Below are 22,111 nucleotides of genomic sequence, written 5' to 3'. Positions count from 1 at the left end.
AAATGTAGAAAATTACCAGGCCAGAAAGAGTTCAGATTCTATTTTCTTTTATCTTCAGCTCAGAATTCATTGGCCTCTGCTGTTCACCTTGGTGGGACCTCTCCCCCCACCCCTGCCCCCCTCCCACCTTTGGGCCTCAGCCTCCTCTGCATGGAAAGGAAGCAGTGATGCCAGCCTGAGTGCAGGGATGGTAGAGGCATGGGGGGGAGGTGGACATCTGGCATGTGTCCAGATCCAAGGTGACCTTAGCCTTCAAAAGCACTTTCCCAGTAAGAGCCTTTGCTGGCGCCTAGCGTCCCTGAAGGTGGGATGTGACTCTAATCTGCTGAGAGAGAGAGGGCATGGAAGATCATGCATTCAGTTGAGTTTGGAAAATTCTTGTGTAAAAACAGATTAACTTTTGGCAAGACTTCTCAGAACCTTTATTATATCACACTGTGCTATGACTCCATGAAAGACAGAGACACCCTTTTATCAGAGATTATCCTACTAAAAAATCACACCAGGTCACGAAAGGCCAATGACGCTCACTCTTACTGCTGACCAGTCTTTGTATCATTTACTGATTCTGCAGAATCCATTGGGTGTCTTTTGTGTGCCAGCTCTGCCCTTGGCCTTGGACATGTGGCAGTGGACAAGGGAGAAAAGGCTTGGTCCTCCTGGAGCGGTTCATTAGTTTTCACGCACTGTGGAGAAGTCAGGCACCAGGAGAGCCTGTCATTGAGCTGACGGGGTCAGGGTGGGGGTTCCAGAGGTAGCGACATGGACCCTGGGTTCTCAGGGACAAACCAGGCAGCTAGCTAGGGTCTGGGAAGATGAGCTACAAGGAGGTGTCCGTGACAGTGGGGCCCCACCCTGAATGAGGGAGCGAGATATGGTGTGGAGGGGAGCCAGGTCCTGCTTTGAAGCCTGGGCTTCTTCCTAAACTGCAGCAGGGAGCTGTTGATGGGTTTTTAACCTGATCAAATGTATCTTAAAGGGGTCATTCAAAGCACAGAGTGGAGGATGGGTTGGTCAGTAGGAAGACAAGGATGCTGAGAGAGGGGGGAGCAGAGCATTAGCCCTGCCATGAGGGGAGGGTGGGGGAGGGGGAGGAACAGACATGGATGGATTTGAGAGATAGTCTGAAGGTAGCATCAGCAGGAGGAAGATATTTAGCGAGAGTAACTGCATGTTAATGGCACAATGACTTTCCCTTTGGGGATAAAACCAACAATTAAATTTAATGCCTCCTGATGTTTTACTTTGCCCTGTTACTATGAAAGGAAAGTTCTTTAATTCTTCCTCTGTGATGCCTTAAATCCACCCTCCCATTTGGTACCCGATAGCACTTCTTTAGGGGGCCCCATTCTAATCTGACTTCATGCCATGACCTCAATTTCCTATTTTATCACAGGACCATACCCCTTCCCAACACACACTTCCCATAGCTCCCCAGGGCCTCCAGGGTGCAGCCCCAACTCCTTAGCATGGTTCATCGCAAGTCTCCCACAGATCCCACTGCCACCTGATGCTCTCTGCCTGATCTCTTGCCACTGTCCTCCCCACCCGCATCTCAGGCCCCCCCACCCACACCTGTTCTGTATTTTATCCATGCTCACCTATGTATGTGAATGCCTCCAGAATGTGCTGCATGTTCTTGGGCTCCCTGCCTCTGTGCATGCTGTTCCCTCGGGGAAGATGCATTCCCTCATTTCATCACTTGATTGACACTTTAGCCTAAATCTAAACCCAGCCCATATGTCACCCAGAACCTTCCTTGACCCACACCAGTCCGAGTTAGCTGCCAGCCCTGTGCTCCTACTGGTCTCCACCCTGACCACTGATGGTAGTTAGTTCCCAACTTGGTTTTCTCCCTTGTTAGACTGTGGATGCTCCTCGCAGGCAGGGACTCTACTCTCATATCTAACCCCCCAGAAGCTAACACAGTGCCTGGAACAAAGTAAGTAAACAAGCAGATGTTATCCCTAACCAACTAAATGATGGAATGAATGAATGAAAGAATAAGCAAATAATAATTTTCAAGTTCTAAGTTAATTTTGAATAACTGTCTATAACATTTTAACTTCTTTCTGTTTTGTTTTTTTTTTTCTTATTTCCTAGCACAGCTGAAGGTTTAACAAGAAAAAATATGTCAGATGTCAGTGGGTGGCAAACATTTTTACAAGCCCTTGGCTACTTCCTCAAAATGTTCTTTGGCTCAGCGGCGCTCGGCACCCTCACCGGCTTAATCTCTGCATTAATATCCTTTTAATATGATGAACACACATGGCTGAGAAGCCGATTCTTAATTACATTCCATCTCTAGCCATTTTCTCTTCTTCTTTAAGGGGGCCAATTTTCATCTGTGGCTTGTTTGAAGAAGGGATTTTCATGTTTAATTTTGGTTTGAGCAACACTTTAAACTCAAAGATATTTTTTATTTAGCATATAAAATTTAAGATGTCATTTTTCAAAGCCCAAAAAGCTTGAGTGCTGCTGGAAATCAGATCCGTTTGTGGTGGGGGCTCCTCAGTTCTCAGACTCTAACTACAGTCAGATGATTTTCATTTTCATGCTGCTTCATTTTTCACACTCAGGAAATTGAGATTTAATTTCCGTTGAAAATGTCAGGATGAGAAAATCTTTACCCCACTGAAAGTGTTCATCTGGGAGGCCTGGAAAAGAGACTTTCAAGGCGAGTGCCATCTAAGCTCTTGGTACTGATTTTGTTGCCTGACAGCCCATAAGATTTTCCAGTCAGAGAAGGAAGGTGGCCTGTTGATGAGCCAGTGACACATTTATTGCTGTGGGAGAGTCTTCATGACTAACAGAGAAACAGACACTATGCCAGCCTCAGACTGCATCACACAGAGATGGCCACCGGCCCCCCTCCACACGGGTTGCTTCACAGATGGCCGGAAAAGCCTCTTTGCCTACGAGAGGCATGTCTGTCTGCCATCCTGTTGAATTTTCCTTCAGCTCCTTTGTCCAGAAGTCTAAAGGCTCACTTGAGTTGGCTGACAGCTTCTCATGTTGTACCAATAAACAGAAAGGAGTCGACTTTCTTCCAATTCAGCATTTTCCTCCATATTTCTATTTTTAGTAAAAAAGAGGAGCAGCATTGGGACGTAGCTGAGTAGACAGGTGTACACTTAGGCATGTGAACCGTGTTTGAACATGCAGAAGGCTCTCTTCACAGGAATGTGAGTTTAGAAATTTCCAGGACAGGAAGAAAGGTCCTTCCGTGGAAACCCCATTAGTGATCTCACCCCACGTCTTCGGAAGAGGTAAAAGATTGGTCGGGCCCAGCTCTGCCCTTGCAGCCCCTGCGTGTCCCCAGCCCAGCAAGTCAGCGTGTTAAAGTGAACTGAGGCGGGCTGATTCTCGTTCCTCCCCTCCCACTCGTGTCGGGAATTTATGTTTTAAGCTTAATACTTTGTCAGGTTCCCTTGTTCATAACAACAGTCTCCCAACCAAGAAAAATTTCCTAAATTCTGATAAATGTTCAGTTGTTCCCTGGGATGCCCCAGAATCTCTGTGCTGGGAGGCCGCAGGCTTGTGACTTCTCCAAGCTGCCCGTCCACTGTCTTGGGGTTCTTTTGCCTTGACAATTGTCTTCTATGTGCTAAAGCATATTGACCTAAGGAAAACACCTTCCTTGGAGTTTGGCATGATGATCATTTTCGCTTATCTTCCCTATGGGCTCGCGGAAGGAATCTCCCTCTCAGGTGAGTGTCAGAGCACACGGAGATGTGAGGGCACGGGCCCAGTCCCAAAAGTAAGTTATGACTCAAGAGCTTAGGCAGTAAAGGGGACTCCCTTGTGCCCCAGGATACACCTGGGGGTAGACCTGCTTGGATCCAGGAGCTCAGTGTGATTTCCTCTTTACCAACCACCCTGCAGCAGAGATCAAAACACCACATCCATGCTGCCTCTCTCCAGAACAAGGCCTCTGAAGGACCTTCACTCAAAGGTCGGGGCCAAGGGCAGTCAATCCCTGAGCCCTAGCGCCCATTCATCTGCATTCTGTCACCATAGTTTTGCCTTTTCCAGACTGTCATAAAAAAGAAATCATGTAATATGTAGTCCTCTCTCTGAGTTATAGTGTTCTTGAGAGACATGTTTTTGCACATAGTCTATATTTTAGCTGTTGATCATTTGAAGAATATTTTGAGGTTTTCCAGATTTTAGCTACAAATATTTGTGCAAATCTTTTGGTTTATCTTGGATAAAATACCTAGGAGTGTGATTGCTGAGTCAAATGGTTAATATATATTTTACTTTATTAGAAACCACCAAGTGACTTCAAAGTCTCTAGACTTCCTTCCCAAAACTCCCTTCAACTTTTACTTTCAATTTTAAAAGTTCAGTCCTGCTGATAGCTGTGTGGCAATTTGATTTTGATGTGCCTTGATGTGGTTTTCTTGGAGCTTGTTGAGCTCCTTGGGTCATTTATTTAATGTGAGATTATAGCTTTTTGTTGAATTTGGTCAATTTGTACCCATAGCTTTAAGCAGTTTTTCTGTTTTCCCTCTCCTTTCAGAATAACATGTCATCACCTCACAATACACTTTGCCTTAATTTTAAGACATTTTTCTCTGTGCTTATTTTGACTACCTTCTGTTGCTGTGTCTTCAAGTTCACTAATATTTTCTTTGGCCCTGCTCAGTCCTGCTACTCTCAGCAAGTGCATTTTTCATTTCAGATATTGTGTTAGTCATCTACACAAGTTCCCTTTGGGTCATTTTTATATCTTCCATTTTCTTTCTTCATGTTGTCTCTACATTCCTAATCATATTTCCAATAGCTGTTTAAATGTCCTTATTTGCTAATTCCATCATCTCTGTCAATTCTAGGTCTGTTTATAAGTCATCTTTGCCTGCACTTTGTTTGTCTGTTAATTTACAATGGAATGCCAGTCATTGTGAACTTTTTTGTGTTGTTCAAACTAGATTTTATGGTATTCCTTCATAGAATTCTGGGCTTTTTCTGCCATGTATCTAATTTGCTTCAAATTTGTTTAATTCTTTTGAGGTTTACTTTTTTTTTAAGATTTTTTTAATTTTATGCATATAAGAGCTGGGGTGTAGGCCAGATGCGCAAGGGGTGAGAGGATTCATCAGAGACAGTGGGGAGCAGATCTGCCAAAATACACTGCTAAGGGGAGCAGTGGGCGAGTCAGGAGATGTCTGCTGCGCCATGTGGGTCAGCTCCCTGGCCAGGAATTGGGAATCAAACTCACGCTCCCAATAGCTTGATAGTACTGAGACTTAACCCCTTGCACCACCAGGGAGGCCCCTGAGGTTTACTTTTAAACGTTGTGCAAAGGGCAAGTCCAAAGTAGCCCAGGAAACCAAGGCAGTGGCCTCTGAGAACTCTGCCTCGTGGCTATCATGTATTATAAGGTCAGTCCACTTGGGCTGGTGAGAACATAAACTGTTCCCAGTCCTGTATCTGCTTTGGGCGTTGTTCTACCTGTTCCCTTTTAGTGGTTCTCTCCCCAGCCCATTGGGCTGTCACCTGACCTGTGTACCAGATCAGTATCAAAGGTTCAAGAGGCCCCTTCTGCCACTCTCTGTAGCTCTCCTGTGCCACGCCGCCTCACTGGTATTCCAACTGCTTTGGCCTCCTCCCCCAACTTGCTGATCTCCTTGACACTGGGACTGCAAGGTTCAGTTTGGGTTTTGCTTCCCTAAGCCTCAGTCTGGAAACTCCATCTAGGCAGTGCACTGGGCGGGGGCTGGTGGGAGGAACGGCCACCCTGTTTGTTTCCCTTCGGTCAGAAATCACAGCCCTCCCCCTTCTATCAGGCTTTCTAGTTATTTATGACTGGACAGCAGTTTGCGTAGCACTTATGTCTTTATGGGCAAAGTGGAAGTCCCGGTGGTTTTTAATGACTCTGTTGAATGGAATTCTCCTTCCCACAAGCGCTATCTGGAGCAGCACAGGGTTCCCTGGAGCGTATCTTGCCAAGGAGGAAGCACAGAGGCTTCTGGCCATTTTCATGAGAGAACCCTTTGTAAACCTCAGGGTTACTTTTTTTTTCATCCCAAGCCAGTTCTCTTGGATAATCTCATCCCTGTATCTGCCATCAAGTCCCCTCTCTTATCATGCATGAATTTTGGCACGGACATGAACATTACCTGGAGTCACTTGGCTCCATTTACCTGTTTTTCTAAATTGTTCCCTACTCCTTTGAAAGGAACAAATAGTACCTGGTGGCAGAGAGATATTTCATGTATCCTTTTGGAATTTGTGACTAAAACAAGCAATTGTTCTTCTCATTTTTCTTTCAGAGAGGCCATGTTTGGGGCTGTAGGGGTTTCATTTCTGGAGGGGGTCCGGCTACGCATGCTAACGGGGTGGAAAGAGCAAGAGCTGGTGGGGAGGGGAGGTAGGGCAATGCACATGGCCTCTGGGTGATGGGTGCAGCTGGGCCACACTTTGCTGCTGGGATTTTTGTCATGCGTGTGTCCAGAGCAGCATGTACAGGCCTGGTGAGGCCCTCCAGCCCCAGTAGGAATGTGGATAGGAGCGCTGCTGCCTCACCACCTCCTCTTTTCATTCTCACCAAGGACAGAGTGAGTGGTTACAAATGCCAGTGAGCTGGACATGCACCCCACAAATCATTTACTGCGCCCCCTTCTTCTGAACATTGCGGTTAGACACCAGACAGACCCGGTGTGAGCCCTCAGCCCCCTTCTCATTCGTGTATGACTTCAGGCAGCACTCAATAGCTCTGAGCCTCTACTTCCTTTATGAAACAGACCTAAGAGCCACTCTGAGCTGTGGTAAGGAGGAAAGGTTGTGTCAGTGTGTCGCTAGGGGTGACCATACATCCTGCTTTGTCCTGTTTTCCCCTTTTGTCCCGTTAAGAAAGTTGGAAAGCCATTCATTCATTCATTCATTCATTCAATAAATACAGGTTTTCCCTGTATGGGGGTTTGGGAATGCTCAGGAAATTCTATATAAATTAATGGTAATAGCTTTCCCAGACCCAAAAGTAACCTACCAAGTAATACCAAATAGCATTCTACTTTCAGATAGTGGGGGAAAGCTGTAAATATTTTATCAATTGCCTACCCCGTGCTGAGAACTATCCCTGCAATCAGGGTCAGGTAGCAAACAAGAGAAGTCAGGTTTGCGCCTGCAGAGGGGAGACAGTAAGCAGGTGAAGAAGCCCTTAGGATCATTTCAGGGCGGGAAAAATGATGTGAAGAAAGTAACTCCGGAGCAGCATGAGATAAGGGTCAGAAAGGTGTCCTCTGAGACCTGTGTGGCATGCAGGCCCGGCCATGGAGAGGCGGGGGGGGGGAGGGGTGCCTGGTAGGGAAAACTGCAGATGCAGATGCACAGGGGCCCAGGCCCCATAGGCCTAGGTGAGATGGGTTCAGGTAAGTGCACAGGGAAGTGTTGGAAGCCTTTCAAAAACCATACTGCTGCTAATCCAGAGCAAGGATGCAACAGATCCTGTTTATTAACTTTTTAAACATAGACTTCATAACAGCGTGGTGAAAGAATTAGTATCTGCATATCAAAGTGTTAGTAATAGTTAACGTCTGGGCACCTGGTATCAAAGGAGATTCCTTGTTTTACTCTAAACCTCTGAGTCTGGGTGATTTATAACAAAATATGTTTGTAATTGAGTAATTTACAAGAAAACTCACTAAGAGTTGACTCAGCCTTTGCCCACAGCCCGGTACAGCGTAGCGGAAACCATCCTGTGGGCCCCTTTATTACATTTAACACAATGGCTTTAACAGCAACTACAATAGGAATAGATTTCCTTCCCCCTCCCTCCCTTGCTGCTTTTCTTCCTTCCTTCCCAACGGCTGACCAAACGTTTTGCTGGACTGCAATCTGCTTCCTTACGTGATGTTGCCTTCTAAAAGCAGTAAATGTCTCAGGCATTCTTCCTCACGGGCCCTTTCAAAAATACCCATGCCTTTTATCTCCGGCAGGAGGCCTGATGGCGCCACTTACGGGTGGTGTTTTTACAGCCAGTGCCGGTGGCAGCTGCAGCGGAGGAGGGTTCTCTGGGTGGCAGAGAAGTCACCTTTGCTTCGGGAGGTGCTAAAGCTTTTGCCCCCACTCCTTCCCCTCTTTCCCTCGGCCCCCAAAACTCTGGGATGCCCACCCAGACCAGCCCGGGGAGGTGGTAGGTAGTGGCTGGCAGTGCACCTGCGTTAGGCAGACCGTCATCTTCATGCTGCCGAACTCAGCCCCCAGCGGGGGTTTGTTTATCCATACAGGAAATTTTCCAGCATTTGAATTTGTTGCCATCATTACAAATTGGGTGATTTCCCATAAAAAACAGATTTCTGGCATCTCTCAAACGATCAGAAGGAAGACTTTTCAGCACCTGGTCCCATCTCACGGGGCTGCTGCCAGCACTTTGGTGGGGGCGAGGTGGGGGAAGCTTGTGCCTTTTCCACCATGTGCTGCTCACCCACTTATTACTTTGATATTTACTGTCTGGCCCCTAAGGAGTCTGAGATTCGCACCCCTGTTCTAGTGAAACTGGCCAGCCAAACCTCTTCCGCACTCCACCTGCCTCCTGCAGAATGCTCAGGAGGACAGGCCTGGGCGCTGGCAGGCAGCTCCCTGGGGCTCTAGCAGGGGCTCTCAGGACGTTCGGTCCCAAGGGAATGTCCACGTTCCACTGTCAGACACGACTGCCTGCGTCTTTGGCTCTCTGGAGTGGTTGCCTCATGCCGGGACGCCCGTGGGCTGTGGAACGACCTCTCTGTGGCAGAACAGCCACATGGATGGGAGGCCGCTCACGTCACAACTTAAATGTGGCCCCAGCTCCTCCGGGGTTGACTTTTACTTCAAAGGAAGAACTACAAAGTCTCAGCTTGGCCAGCAAATCAATAACCCCTCTCAAAGCAGCCCGGTGAAACTAAGCCCTTGGAAGCTCAGGAGCCAGAAACTTCCAGCATTGAAGTGCAAGTAAGGAAGGGAGCACCTTAAGATCAGTGCCATCCCAGCCTTCCTGCGGTTTGGACCCCGAGATGAGCTCCAGGCCCAGGTCCTGGTCTCTTCCCTTTTGTCACAGGGCCATCACCACACAGCTTCCCAGAGGGGCATCCACAGTCCTCCGGGTGGCAGTGACAACACGGACTGTGGTCAGGAGCCCTCCACAATGCCAGTCATCGTGGGTTAGTAACCTCAGAGAGGGGCCAAGTGGTTGGTGGTACAGGTGTTGCTAACAATCTTGAGGGAGTTGTTTATGCTCATCACAAACGTGGGGGCATCAGCAGAAGGGGCAGAAATGGCCCTTGTGGTCCCACCCTTCAAGTGAGCCCCAGCCTTCTCCAAGGTAGTGAAGAACCCAGAAACCACATCACCCTGTTTGATGCCAGTGGGCTCTCACTCTTGGAAGGTGGAGGTGGGCATTCCCTTGGTGACAAGCTTCCTCTGCTCAATGAACTTGCCATGGGTGGAGTCATATGAAATGTGCACACTGGGTAGCAGAGGTCCTCAAAGGGGTCACCAATGCAACAATATCCACTTTGCCAGTGTCAAAAGCAGCCCTGGTGACCAGGTGCCCAGCCTGGCCAAATCCGTGCCCACCCACCTCCACCATGGTGTCTGAGGGCAGCTGTCATCAGACTGGGAGAGCAGAGTGCCTCCTCCTTGTCCTCAGAATGCCAGCACTGTGGGCTCCAGGGCCTGTGGCGAGAGGTTCTTGGGCACCACACGGCAGTGCTCCTCAGCCCCGTTCATGCCCATGTGCTTTGCGCCCTCTCTAGGTATCATGGCCATCCTGTTCTCGGGCATCGTGATGTCTCACTACACGCACCATAACCTGTCCCCGGTCACCCAGATCCTCATGCAGCAGACCCTGCGGACCGTGGCCTTCTTGTGCGGTGAGTTCTGCCTCTGTGTGGCTCCCCTACCCCGACCTCCCCAGCATGAATCGCTGTTTCTTGCCCTGTTTGAGGAGTCAGTTGGGATTCTCCCCGGCAGACAGGAAGCCGAATTCCTCAGAGCCAGATACTGCACTCATTTCTCTTGCATTTATCACTCTGGTGTTCTGATTCCATGGAGGAAACGGAATACCTAATAAATAGGACTTTTGACACCTACAGTTTTAAGACCGAAGACAGTGAGGACTAATTATGAACATCTGAGATGTATGCATTTTCAATGTATTAACTGAATCTTTCCAAAAAGATATTCTCTGGAAGACATATTGATGGTTAGGTGAAAGTAGACTCCGTAATCAAAGTAGGTGGTGAATACTGGGGGTAATAATATTTAACAAGTTCTTGTCAGCTAACATGCATTGTAAGTTTCTGAGAGAAGGATGTAGTGGCAGCGTTTCCCCAACTGGTCCACAGGACCTTTCACAATCGCACCTTTGAAGGGCAGCACTTGCGGAGATTTTTTATGAGGCTGGTTGGTGGGCCATGGTCTGCCATGACGACCATTTCCTGTAAGCAGTTTCAGGGTGCGGTCCTGCTCCCCCCACTCCAGTGACCCTGCATACTCCTCCCTCATTTATACCCAGGAGCGAAGGACCCACTCTCTCACTGGACCCCAAGTGCCTGTGCCCTTACTGTCGCCTGTTAGCCCTGGCATTTCTGTGGGGCTTATCTCATTTTAAAGCCCTAGTTACACACTGCCGTGCCCTAGCAAGTAGGGCAGGCTGTGCAGAGACTTCAAGAGGCAGGTGCCCACAGGCTCACAGCTACCAAGTGAGTCTGTAGCCAGGGCTTGCCTCTTTCTGGGCCCGTGTGTGTTTTTCCCATGGCACTGCTCTCAGAAAACTGTGGCTGAACACTCTCCCCCGACCCTCACAATGGAAGGAATGTGACGCCAGACACCATCAAATTCTATGTGGTGCCCATAGACTGGCAGATTTTAGGTCTGGTAACCCCGCTCTGGCAAGGGCGTGTGCAAGGCAGGCCCTGTGGACGGCGGGTACCAACGCCATCTTTTGGAGTCCTTGCAGAATCGCTCTGCATTTAACAGGCACAGGTTCTCCGACCCAGCAGTTCTACCACCAGGAACTTAGCCTGTGACCAGAGGTGGAACAGTCTAAATGTGCATCGACGGGACTCGTTAGTTAACCATGACATATCCATGGAATAGAATCGATGCTGGCCTGGGAAAGCGTAATGCAGATCTGAGTGTGCTCTCCATGAGCTGACTCAGATCACAGAAGTATTATTAGATGAGAAAAAGTTCAAGGGCAAGGAGGGTGAGTATACCGTGCAGACTGCAGCCTTGATCTGAAAGGACATGTTTGAAGCAAAAACATCGCCTCACCGATTCATGATCTTCGCCTATTTTAAAAGACAGTCTTTGTCTCCCTGGGTCTTGGGCTGTCCTGGGAGGACACCACAGGTTAAGCAGAGGCCCGGTGCTGGGAATGCAGAAGGTGCCTCTTCTTAGGCTGCACAAGCGACTGCTTGTCCAGTGAGAGTAAATGCCAGCCTGTTTGGACCGTGGCATGGAGCCAAGAGTGGGAACGTGTCTCTTCCTGCCAGTCCTGCTGGGAGTGAGCGTCTTCCGAACCTGGCAGTGGCATTTCGGCTTTGTCCACTCTGGCAGGACTCTTAACAAAGGCCCTTTCACACTAGCCATGAGGCGCCTGCAGTGATTTGCTCTGAATTTTTGCCACTTTGCCACAGTCGGGATCCTCGCTAATCACAGTGTTCAGCAAATGGACAGATTCATATATTTATCATCATCTCCAGATGGGAGAGTATTTATTTGCAAGAGTATTTGACAGTTGACTCATTAATTTAGGAGATTCTGCATAGCAAGCACATGTTGCTTGTATGATAAAAAAGAATGAGGGAATCCAAGTTTGACCAAGGTGTTGGCTGTAGAATCTTCCAGAAAATAAGCAACGTGCAGTATCAAATTCTGGCTTACTTCTGAATGTTTGCTTGCTAACAATTTAGAGCTTTATTGGAAAAAAAATAGTTGGGGCTGAATAATCCATTCTTTGGTTTGTTTCAGAAACATGTGTCTTTGCATTTCTTGGCCTGTCCATTTTTAGTTTCCCTCACAAGTTTGAAATTTCCTTTGTCATCTGGTGCATAGTAAGTATTTTCCTTGATTTTTATTTACTTACTTATCTGTAGCTCAATAACCATGTGTTCTGGATCCATATATGTAACTGTTAACGATTCAATGTCAACAGCTACATAGACACTCTTCCGTTTTATAATTTCTTTTTAAAAAAATCACAAACATACAATAAAATGAAAAGGGATGGAATTAAGTGAATATCTCTGGAAAAGATATTCTTGGTTTTCTCACTATAAGTGACTTTAAATGTTATGATCATCTTTAAGAGTACAACTTGGTGTTTCTATGTTAGGTGATAAAAGCAGATTGCAGGATTACATATGTAATTGATCATAGCCATGTAAAAACATTACGCATAGAAAAAAGAAGTATGTAAAGAAAATACAGCCAAGTGTTCTCAGTGCTTGTAGAACTGAGGATGATTTCTTCTTTTTTTCTGGATAATGCATAATGCATATGCTTCTTACTGTGGTTTCCTTCAAATGTTTCCATCTATAAACATGACCTTGAACACTTGTTTAAAGATTACCAGTCTCTTCCTCCCCTGGAGATTCATCCAGAGGAATCATCCCAGATGATTCTTCCCATAAAGAAGGTTTGGGAAACAGTGTTATATAAACTTGGGGGGTAGCAGTAGGAGACTAATTAAAAATAAACTTTAAAAAGGAAAAGGTAGCTTGATCATTTGCAGTAGAATCAAATCCTTTTTGGGAATGGCATGGAGGAAATTATTTAGCATCTAAAGGAAGGTCCAGCTCCCTCAGGCAGCTGATCAAAGTAACTCAAACACTTCAAGCACCCGGGCATTCAACCTGGTGTCCCCAGCTCCCTTGTCTTCCTTGGGTCTCTGTCCCCACTGTGTGAGCTTATCCCCTTTTGGCTCTGTTGCTGATTCATACTCTGGTCCCTAATTTGACCTCTTTCTTGTCTTTTTAGATCCTCTTAATTTAAGGCACTTAAGAAGTGCATCTTGTTGAATCACCATAACCCATCTTCAGTTGGTAACTTTCACTACCAACTGTAAAACCCAGCCATTGAGAGGCAAGCTTTTTTTTAGCACTGTCACCTATGATGTGTAAAGCAGCAAGGCCTACCTACCTCTTAGGTATATGGGGAAACTGAGACAGAGAAGATGCTTCTCCTGGTAATCTGAGCACTTCCACCTCTTAATCAGCAAGAGCACGTTGCTTTGTCACTGTTACTGTCCTCCAAGAGAGGACGAGAGAACAGCAGCAGAAGTCTTTTGTGGAAAATATACTAGTTTTTAGTGTGGCACCAGGTAAATGGGGCCACATTTGGTCAAACCTGAAACACAAGTGTAGGCATGGAAGATTCCATTTCAGTGGGTGGAGCAGTGACTGGCTCAGCTGTGGGCTGGGAGAATGTGTGTCTGTCCTAGGACGGTTACTCAGTTGCCCTGAGCACACGGTCGGGCGGGCTCTGCCCGCTCGAGGAGCTCTCAGGCAGATTATGCATCCCGCCCTTCAGACTTGGCCTGGTGGTCAAGGCCATGGGCTTGAGGGATTGAAGTGGGTTTGAGGCCTGGCTCCGCTGCTTCCTGCCTTGGTCAGCGTGGACCACTAAACCTTTCTCTGTCTCAGTTTCCTCGCCTCTAAAATGGAGACAGTGACACCTACTTCATAAGACCCTTGCAAGGACCAAAACCTGACAAGGCAGTGTGTGCAGACCCTGAGCATGCCGCCCAGGACGGAACTGTTGCCTGAGTATGAGCAAGCACTGCAAGACTCCCAGGCTCGCGGTGCAAAGCGCACTCAGCTCAGTGTGCTTGTTCAAATAAGCCGAGAGCCTCACGCCCGCTCCTTTTCTCTACTTAGTTATGGTGAGAGCCAGCATGAAGAAAGTGAGAGCAAATTAATAAGTAGTTCTAAGAATCCACTTAGATAATAAAACTTCACGTGATGCTCCAGATCATGCCCTGGAGAGGGCTAGGCCGAAAGCCCGGCTCAGCAGCTGGCGTGAGTGTGGGCGGGGGCTCTTTAGAACCTGCCCAGCGTTCTTGCTCCAGGAGCAGCATTTACATTCATGTTCATAGCAGGTAGGCCCCTCTCAGCCTCTCTCCTTCCCTGGGCAGTGCCCTCCCCCACCCCCAGAAGAGGCAGAACACCTGACTCTCCACCAGAGCAGGCCAGCCAGCTGGGGGACTGGTTAGCACAAGCCTGCCCCAGGCTGGCCACACCCCGGGAGGTGTGAGGTTACCCTTCCCAGAGGTCTGGGTAGTCCTGCCCCTCTGCTCTGGCTTCTGTGCACTGTCACCGCTTTGCTCATCCTCCCTCTGACTACTGAGCCACAGAGCTCCATCCTTTCCCAGACACAGAAGTGCCCCCAGCGGGCTCTGAAGCCTTGTGCCCAGGGGAGTGCTGCCCATGGGTGTTGCCTGAGCTTCCGCGGGCTTCCACACCAAGAGCCGGGTTTCCGTCTAAGACTTTGTTTGTTGCTTCTAACAGGTGCTTGTGCTGTTTGGCAGAGCGGTGAACATCTTCCCTCTCTCCTACCTCCTGAATTTCTTCCGCGATCATAAAATTACACCCAAGATGATGTTCATCATGTGGTTTAGCGGTAAGTCCCGTCGGAGGGGACCGTGGAGGGAAAGCACCCCCACAAAGGCACCAGCGCCTGTGCGGGAGAGCGAGGCCCTTCGCTCAGCCTTTGAAAGCACGTGTTCCTCGTGACCCACGCACGCCACCAGCCCCACTTACCAGGCAAGGACGGTGACCAGGCCCTGGGTGAGGCCCTTAACAGTAGTAGCTCGGGCTCGCTCCCCACAGTGCTGCCACAAGGGGGTGGCATCTGCGCTGCAGGGGAGGAAGCTGAGGTTCCAGGGCAAAGGGCTTGTGTGTTGCAGAGCCAGGAATTGCCCTCCTTCCGTCCACCCTCCTTGACGACAGGGCAGCCCGGCCAAGCGCTCCCTCGCCTGCAAGCTTTCTAGGCTGCAGATAAAGGCTCAGCGTTTAAACTTATCTGTCTCCAGGCCAGGCTGGATGTGTCTCCTCTAGGCTGCTTGAACATTTCAGTTCCTCTTCAATGTATTCCTCTACTTTTTTAAAGGCTGCCAGTGATTTCCTAAATCTTTGGCTCCAAACACATTAGATCCTTAGGCATCTTTATTTTTTTTTCCTTAGGCATCTTTACATTTATTTTTGAGCAATACATACAGTTCTTTGTGCTTTCTTAAATAGTATAATTAAAATATTCCCATGTGGGTTGGGGTATAGCAATATGTTTTAGAAGCTATTTCCTACCTAACATCATATCTGTAAATCTCTCAGAATTCATTTTCAAAAATATCTGTTCAAAATACATACATATGTCAGTGGGATACACGAGTGTGTGTTGTAAGGGAAACCTTTCGTTCTCAATCTTTTTTACCCATGAGAAAAACAACATTGCTAAAAAAAAATTGTAAAGTGCTTAAGATCCAAGGTCTTGAAAATCTCAAAGTCCAGTCCCCTCCATGGGGAAGGGGGAGCATTTTACACAGTGAGGGCTCTTGGCCGAGTATCCGCTCCCAGGCCCTCCTGAGCCTCCCTCCCCTGGTGTCCAGCTCTTTCCTGGATCCCCCACCCCTGCTGGCTCCTCCCATTATCATTTAAACAGGTGAAGATTCTCCTTCCAGCCAAAAAACAACCGCCTCAACCAAATCCTGCCCCACAGCCCCTCCAGCCGCTCCCCACGCCCTCCCGTCACAGTCCGACTTCTTTGGGCTGACCTCACCCACATTCTCCACTTCCTCGCCGCCTGGCTCCTGGGCAGGACTTGACCCGATCGAGGTCAGCAGCAGCCTCCTGCAGCCAGACCCGCCGGGCCCCTGGCAGCCCCGTCCCGCCCACCTCCTTGGCTTTGGGCTCCTTCCTCCCCTGCCCTCGTGCCTTCTAGCCGAGGCCCTCTTCCCCGTGTCCTTTGCCCCAGGCCTTTCCCCTGAGGGCTCCTGAGGCTCCCCCCAGCTTCTCCTCCTCTTCTCCTGACCCCTCAAACACTGGCTTCCTCAGGAGTCAGTCCCAGACCTCCCTCGGGTCTGGGGTTCTCACGAACCATCTGTCCCTCGGCCTCCACTCCCCTCTGGTCCCCACACTCCCGGCCGGGCCCTTCCTCAGAGCCACACTCCTGTTCCTGAATCCTCCTTGGATGCCGTGCAGACACTTTAATCTCATTGTCTTGACTGAACTTGGTACCCTCCTGCCACGAGGCTTCTTTGCCGGCACCCTTCTCCCACAGAACACAGCAGTGGGTGTTGTAACCGAGGGGCCGCCGACTCGCTCGGTGCTCGCCACGTGCGTGTGCTGCGCCGCGCCGGTCATTCACCCGCAGGCCCCTGGGACAGGCTGAGTTGAGTCACCCACCCCAGCCTGGGAGGCCCCAAAGAGAAGGCGGGGGCAAAGGTAATCCGGGCACCAGTCTCCATGCTCAGACCATTGCTCAGCAAAGCCTCCTGGGATGCCCTGCCCACCCCAGACCTCATCCCCGCTTCCCTCCCGCACGTGTCCTCAGCTCGGTCTGGACAACTGCGGCGTCCGGCCCCATCATGCTGTCAGGCCTCGGCGCCCATGTCTGGGGCAGGGCCTGTCACTGAGTGCTTGACCCACCTCCCTGCTGACACTCACCGTCTCACAAGGCCGTTTGGTATCTCCTTCGCCGCAGCTCCGGGAGCTCCCCAGGGGCAGGACCCCCATCTCCCTTCTAGTGGCAGCCGGCAAGCCAGGGAGTTTCCCAGCTCAGTTCAGGGCCCTGGGTTCAGCTTGGGAAGGGGACAAAAAGGGGAGTGAGCAAGAGGCGACACTGTCCGCGGCCGCCTCCAGCCACCACCAGAGGTCAGTGCTGCGGGGCCTGTGCTGGGCAGCATCTTCAGGTAGGAGAGGGGCAGGGCCAGCCGCCTTCTGTCCTTTGCTGGGGGGACACCCACTTGCAGTCTGGCTTCCTCACTTGGACATTGTAGAGGGGTTTCTGTCCCGAGAGCGTTCACAGCCGCCTGGAGCACGGGGGTGGGGGGTGGGGGGGGCTGTCTGTTCCCTCGAGCTTTCTGACACCTGAGCCTCTGGCCCCGTAAAGCCTCATGTGCGGCACCTGGAGCTTCGTGGCCTGGACAGGCTGCCTCACTGGCCGCTGCTGTGTGACGGGAATGGTGGGGTCGCGACCACAGCCCCACTTCTCTCCGGCAGCTTCTCCCTCAGAGAATGAGTCCCAGCTATCCAGGGGGTTGGTGGGGGGCCTCTCCCCACCCTCCCCCCTCACGTCCTTCACTGCCCCCAGGCCTGCGGGGGGCCATCCCCTATGCCCTGAGCCTGCACCTGGACCTGGAGCCCATGGAGAAGCGACAGCTGGTCGGCACCACCACCATCATCATCGTCCTCTTCACCATCCTGCTGCTGGGCGGCAGCACCATGCCCCTCATCCGCCTCGTGGACATCGAGGACGCCAAGGCCCGCCGCCGGAACAAGAAGGACGTGAACCTCAGCAAGACGGAGAAGATGGTGAGTGGGGACCGGGGCAGCCACGGCGGTCAGGCGGGACGTGAGGCTGAGGCGCGCTGTGAGGATGCCCAGGTCACCCCACCTGAGGAAGTGGAGCCCAGGTTCAGAGCATGGCTCATTTGGGGCGTGGTGTCTGGGTCATGGCCTGGGGAAGCAGTTCTCCTCCCCTGCCTCCCACACCGCCCCATCAGGACCAGGACTGGAAGGTTCCAAGATCACATCATTCTCCAACCTTTACTGAAAGCCCCTTGTTAGGGGCTGGGGATGGAGTTTGTAGTGGCTTTGAGGCCCACGAGAGAGGGGCCTCCACCCAGGACAGACAACAGCCCACTTGGGACTAGAGGCTCCTGGGCTAGGGCTGCAGGGAGGCTAAGACCCAGACCCCACCACCTCTGCCTGCAGCCGCCTCTCCCGGGCAAGCTGTGCGGCCACTTCCTTGCCCGGGCCACCCCAGGCATGGCTGAGCCAGGCTGTCTGACGGGAGCACAGGCCACGCTGGCCTGTCATCCCACCTTCGTGCCCCTCCTCCCATCCATATCCGGAGATACATTTTTTTTGTTCCCTTATTCGAGGCCATCACGGAAGGCTCAGCTGCTGAGGGCTCCAGGGTGAATTTGCGTTTCTAACAAGTCGCCAGGTGCTGCTGTATCCGCATCCCCAGGCCACATTGGCAAAGCCTGGCTGTAGCAGAACCCGGATGTTTGCGCTCAGGAAGAACAGCTGCTACTGAGGGAATGTTTTCTGAGGCACAGGCGCTGTTTAGCTGTCCTAAGGTGACCTAAGGTGCCTTGATGAACCTCAGGAAGTGAAAGTGAGCAACACTCGGGGGGATTTCACAGTTGTGGGCGCCTCATCCGTGCACTCATAATTGCAAGACACGGCTTAATCTCAGGGTGTGAAAAAAAAAAAACAAAACAGGGTTTATTTACAAAGAGGAAATTGGGATAAGAGTTTCCAGGCCACCAGTGGCAGGTGTTCTACCGCAGATCGGTCTGCAGTGTCCAATAGTCCAAGCCAAAAGCTGCAAGAAGGGCGCCTGGAACTAGGTAAGTGGTGGACCGGGATCCAGCTCCCCTGTGGCAGCTGGGGGTGGTCCTGGGTGTTGCTGAGGCCGCACTGCAGCAGCATCCCTCCTGAAGCCAAAGTCCAGACTTCTCGTGAAGCTTCTTCCAAGCCAAGTCAACCCTTCTCAGCTGACTCAAGCCTTCCCAGGCGGCCTCTCTCAAGCCCACTGAAGCCTTCCCAAGCCGAGCCAAGCCTCTCCTCTTGAGCAGGCGCCACCTTGAGTTGGCTCTCCGGCTTCCCAGGGAGCTTCTTCCCAGTAACCTGAAGTCTTCCCTAGACCTCTGCTGATATCTCCCTTCAGGGGTACCCTCCCTTCTAGCCTGATTGGTCCATTTTCCAAACCAGCTGTTTCCAAGACTAAATTGGTGCTCTTGCTGCTTGAACTTATTGGTATCAGTGGGAGGCTGAACCTGTTTGATGCCATTTTCAAAACCAGCTCGGGGTTCAAAACCAAAACCCCAGTAGTGTGTCCAGTCCTCCCTGCACCGCCTCATGCAGGAGCTGGCAGGTGAGCTCTGCTGTATCTTGACTGGCACCGGCCAGGTTCATACCTGACCTGCATGTCTCCAAACTGCCACGGCTTTTCTCTTTCTCTCCAAAACCCAAACATGGCTGCACCAGCCTTGGCCATCAAACCCGGCTGCTGTGGTGTTGCCCAGGCTGATGCTCTCAGCTGGGGGCTGCTGTGACAGAAGCTCTCCTGATCCCCATTTTGCAGATGGGGGCATTGAGGCAGGAGAGGCCAAAACCACAGCTAAGCCGCAGACTCCACAGCCCTTCACGCTTCACTGCCATTCTCCATCAAGGTGGGGTCCCCACACCCACAAAATCAAATGCAAATTCTGGGGCCCCGCCCCAGACCTGAGTGAGAACTCTGCTGCTAGGCCTAGAGGCCAGCATTTCATGGCTTCACCAGGTGATTCTGACACAGGCCAGAGTTTGAGAACCCCTGTCCATATCAACATGCCTCTCCGCCTCCCTCTGCCACCTCCTCACCTGCCCCACCTGATCCCCAGGTAAAGGCCTGGTGACCATGGTTTCAGAGCCATCAACTTGCTACCTTCAAATCCTGGTCCCGACAGAGGGTGGGGTTGTTCTGGGCCTGGAGCCTGGCGCACCTGAGGCCTCCTTCCTCCCCAGGCCTGCCCTGCCTCATGTGGTCCCTCTCATCCCCGCTCCCTTTCCCTGGAGATTGCGCTCTCCCCGCTGTGTGGACACGACCTGCAGATGGGACTGGAGCTATTGCAGCCACAGGGAAAAAGCAACAAAAGGCGCCTCCCTGTTCAGCGCCCTGGTAATGCGAGCCGAGCGTGTCAGTTCCTGCTCCTGCCTACACACTAGAGTCACCTGCAGAGTTCGCAGTTCTGGCCCTGCCCAGACCTTCACCTTTCTTTACACTGGGTGGGGTCCGGGGTCTCCATTGTGTTTTCACTGACCGACCTCCTGTGGGCATTCAGGGGGCTGCTTGCTGACCACAGGCCCCTGCATTGATGGGAAAATACAGGTTGGGGGCCCTGGTGATCCGGGGTGGAGGCCGTGCAGTGTGGGGGCTCCAAGAAGGCACCCCCTGATGGCCTCTGCTACCCCACAGGGCAACACCATTGAGTCGGAGCACCTGTCAGAGCTCACCGAGGAGGAGTACGAAGCACACTACATCAGGCGGCAGGACCTCAAAGGTTTTGTGTGGCTGGATGCCAAGTACCTGAACCCCTTCTTCACACGGCGGTTGACCCAAGAGGTGGGTCGGAGATCCTTTGCCTTCCCTGCTCAGATCCTGCAGAGGCCCCCAGTCGGTGGGCAGGGGGCTCACGGGGTGCCTTAGGCCAGGCCGCTGCCTCCTGCCGGGCTCTTCTCCTCCTCAGACTCGTGTGCCGGCGGAACTCGGCGTCTGCCGTTCCTCCTGGGATGCCAGATCTAGTGCTGCTTTACTAATAGACTTGTTAGCATGGTTTGGTCTTCCTGCCTCGTAGACTCACAGGACAGGGATCAGCTCCCGAATCTGAGCTGAGGAACTTCAGACCCCCTAGGCCCTCAGGCCCTGGCCCGAGGCTGGGACACCCCTTCCTCCCTCCAGGCACAGTTGTCAAAGGGACAACTTGGGTGGACTTTGCTGAAGTCATGCTCATGCCCACCCAGGCCTTCAGGGTGCTGCCCCCTCTGTTTCCGAGTCCCTTTTCTCCCTCGGCCGTCACGACTGCCGTCAGCACCGCAGCTAAGAGCAGGCGCTGTGCCAGGCGCGTTTCATGATTACTTCCTTTCATTTTCCCACACCCCAGGGCAGGAGATGCAGCCGTTACTTCACGTGACAGCAGGGGAGACTGAGGCCCGGGGAAATGAGGTGCCCCCACCCCGGGTCACGCAGCCAACATGTGGCAAAACTATGAGCAGAACTTGAGTGTCTGATTCCAGAGGCCACATTTTTAATCACCCCATCCTGCCTCCTGCTCCTGTTTCCGAGTGACAGCCTGTCTCTGTACCCCCACAAAGCCCAGGGCTGGCTCAAGTTAGTCAGTTAACACTGAGGTTCCCAGTGGCCGGCCGGCCTGCCTGCTGTCCCCCCCGCAAGGTACAGAACAGCTCTCTCCTTCCTCGCCCTGACCCTGTCCTGACAAGGCTCGCTTGTATCTCCTGCCCAGGACCTCCACCACGGGCGCATCCAAATGAAAACCCTCACCAACAAGTGGTACGAGGAGGTGCGCCAGGGCCCCTCTGGCTCTGAGGACGACGAGCAGGAGCTGCTGTGACAGCACCAGGTGCCGCAGCCTCCACGGCGCCCAGGATGGACAGCGAGGATGGACATCTGGCAGCCTCTGCAAGGGGGAGGAGGCGGAGTGAAGTAGAGGCCGAGAACTTTCACCCAGAACTTTCCAGGCCTTGGGAGCCAGCTGGCTTCTGAAACTTGTCATCTTCCCACTCCACCCTGAGCCAGTCCTCTGCTCTCCATGTGCTTCTCAGCCTTTAGATGGAGGCCACCTGTCCAGGTAAACATTTCCTTCAGCTTCTGCCACCAGACTGAGCGGCCCTCCAGCCAAGATGCCTGAGAGGAGCAGCTCTGCGTGGAGCCGCCATGGCTGGGGTGCGCGAGGGATCCCTGGCTTGCCATTCCCGCCATTCCCAGCCACTGCCTTCCCCACCTGCCCAGGAGCCGCTGGGGCTGCCCAAGTGGGTGCCTGTGCCAGAGCACCAGCTGCGGGTGCCCGTCCCGAGGGGCCTACCTCCAGGTGCCTCTAGCCACAGCGGCAACAATCCCGGCCTAAGTGGCAGGCCCAGAAATCTTGAAAACCTCACTCCCCTTTGTGATGGCGCCTGAACTCCCTCGGGAAAGAAAAATGGAGGCAGCTTTTTTGTGGTTACTCTCACAGGTACCTCGCTGGCTGTGGCCGCACTACAGTCCAGCCTCCCGGCAGGGCTATGAATGTTTACACGGGTGCCTGGCGGGCGGGCGCAGGCTGGCTCTAGAGCCCCTTGGAAGCTGCACCCCTAGGTTTCTTTAAGGTGGTTGAGCCCATTCTGTGGGGTCAGAGCGCCCT

General features: G+C 51.7%; 1 protein-coding gene across 1 annotated transcript in view; it reads left to right on the top strand.

The window, feature by feature from the left end:
• SLC9A8 (solute carrier family 9 member A8) overlaps window positions 1-21,407 on the top strand; it is a 34,901-nt gene extending 13,494 nt beyond the window's left edge. The window contains exons 6-13 of the mRNA XM_084246797.1: window positions 2,104-2,242; window positions 3,605-3,710; window positions 9,738-9,854; window positions 11,959-12,041; window positions 14,496-14,607; window positions 17,296-17,516; window positions 20,173-20,319; window positions 21,218-21,407. Of these exons, the coding sequence (XP_084102923.1) occupies window positions 2,104-2,242; window positions 3,605-3,710; window positions 9,738-9,854; window positions 11,959-12,041; window positions 14,496-14,607; window positions 17,296-17,516; window positions 20,173-20,319; window positions 21,218-21,325 (1,033 nt within the window). The 3' untranslated portion in view covers window positions 21,326-21,407. The remainder of the gene's footprint in view (window positions 1-2,103; window positions 2,243-3,604; window positions 3,711-9,737; window positions 9,855-11,958; window positions 12,042-14,495; window positions 14,608-17,295; window positions 17,517-20,172; window positions 20,320-21,217) is intronic.
• Window positions 21,408-22,111: the final 704 nt, after the last annotated feature.

The sequence above is a fragment of the Talpa europaea genome (assembly GCF_964194135.1).
Source record: "Talpa europaea genome assembly, chromosome: 11".
NCBI lineage: Eukaryota > Metazoa > Chordata > Mammalia > Eulipotyphla > Talpidae > Talpa > Talpa europaea.
This window is presented reverse-complemented; position numbering and strand designations above follow the sequence as displayed.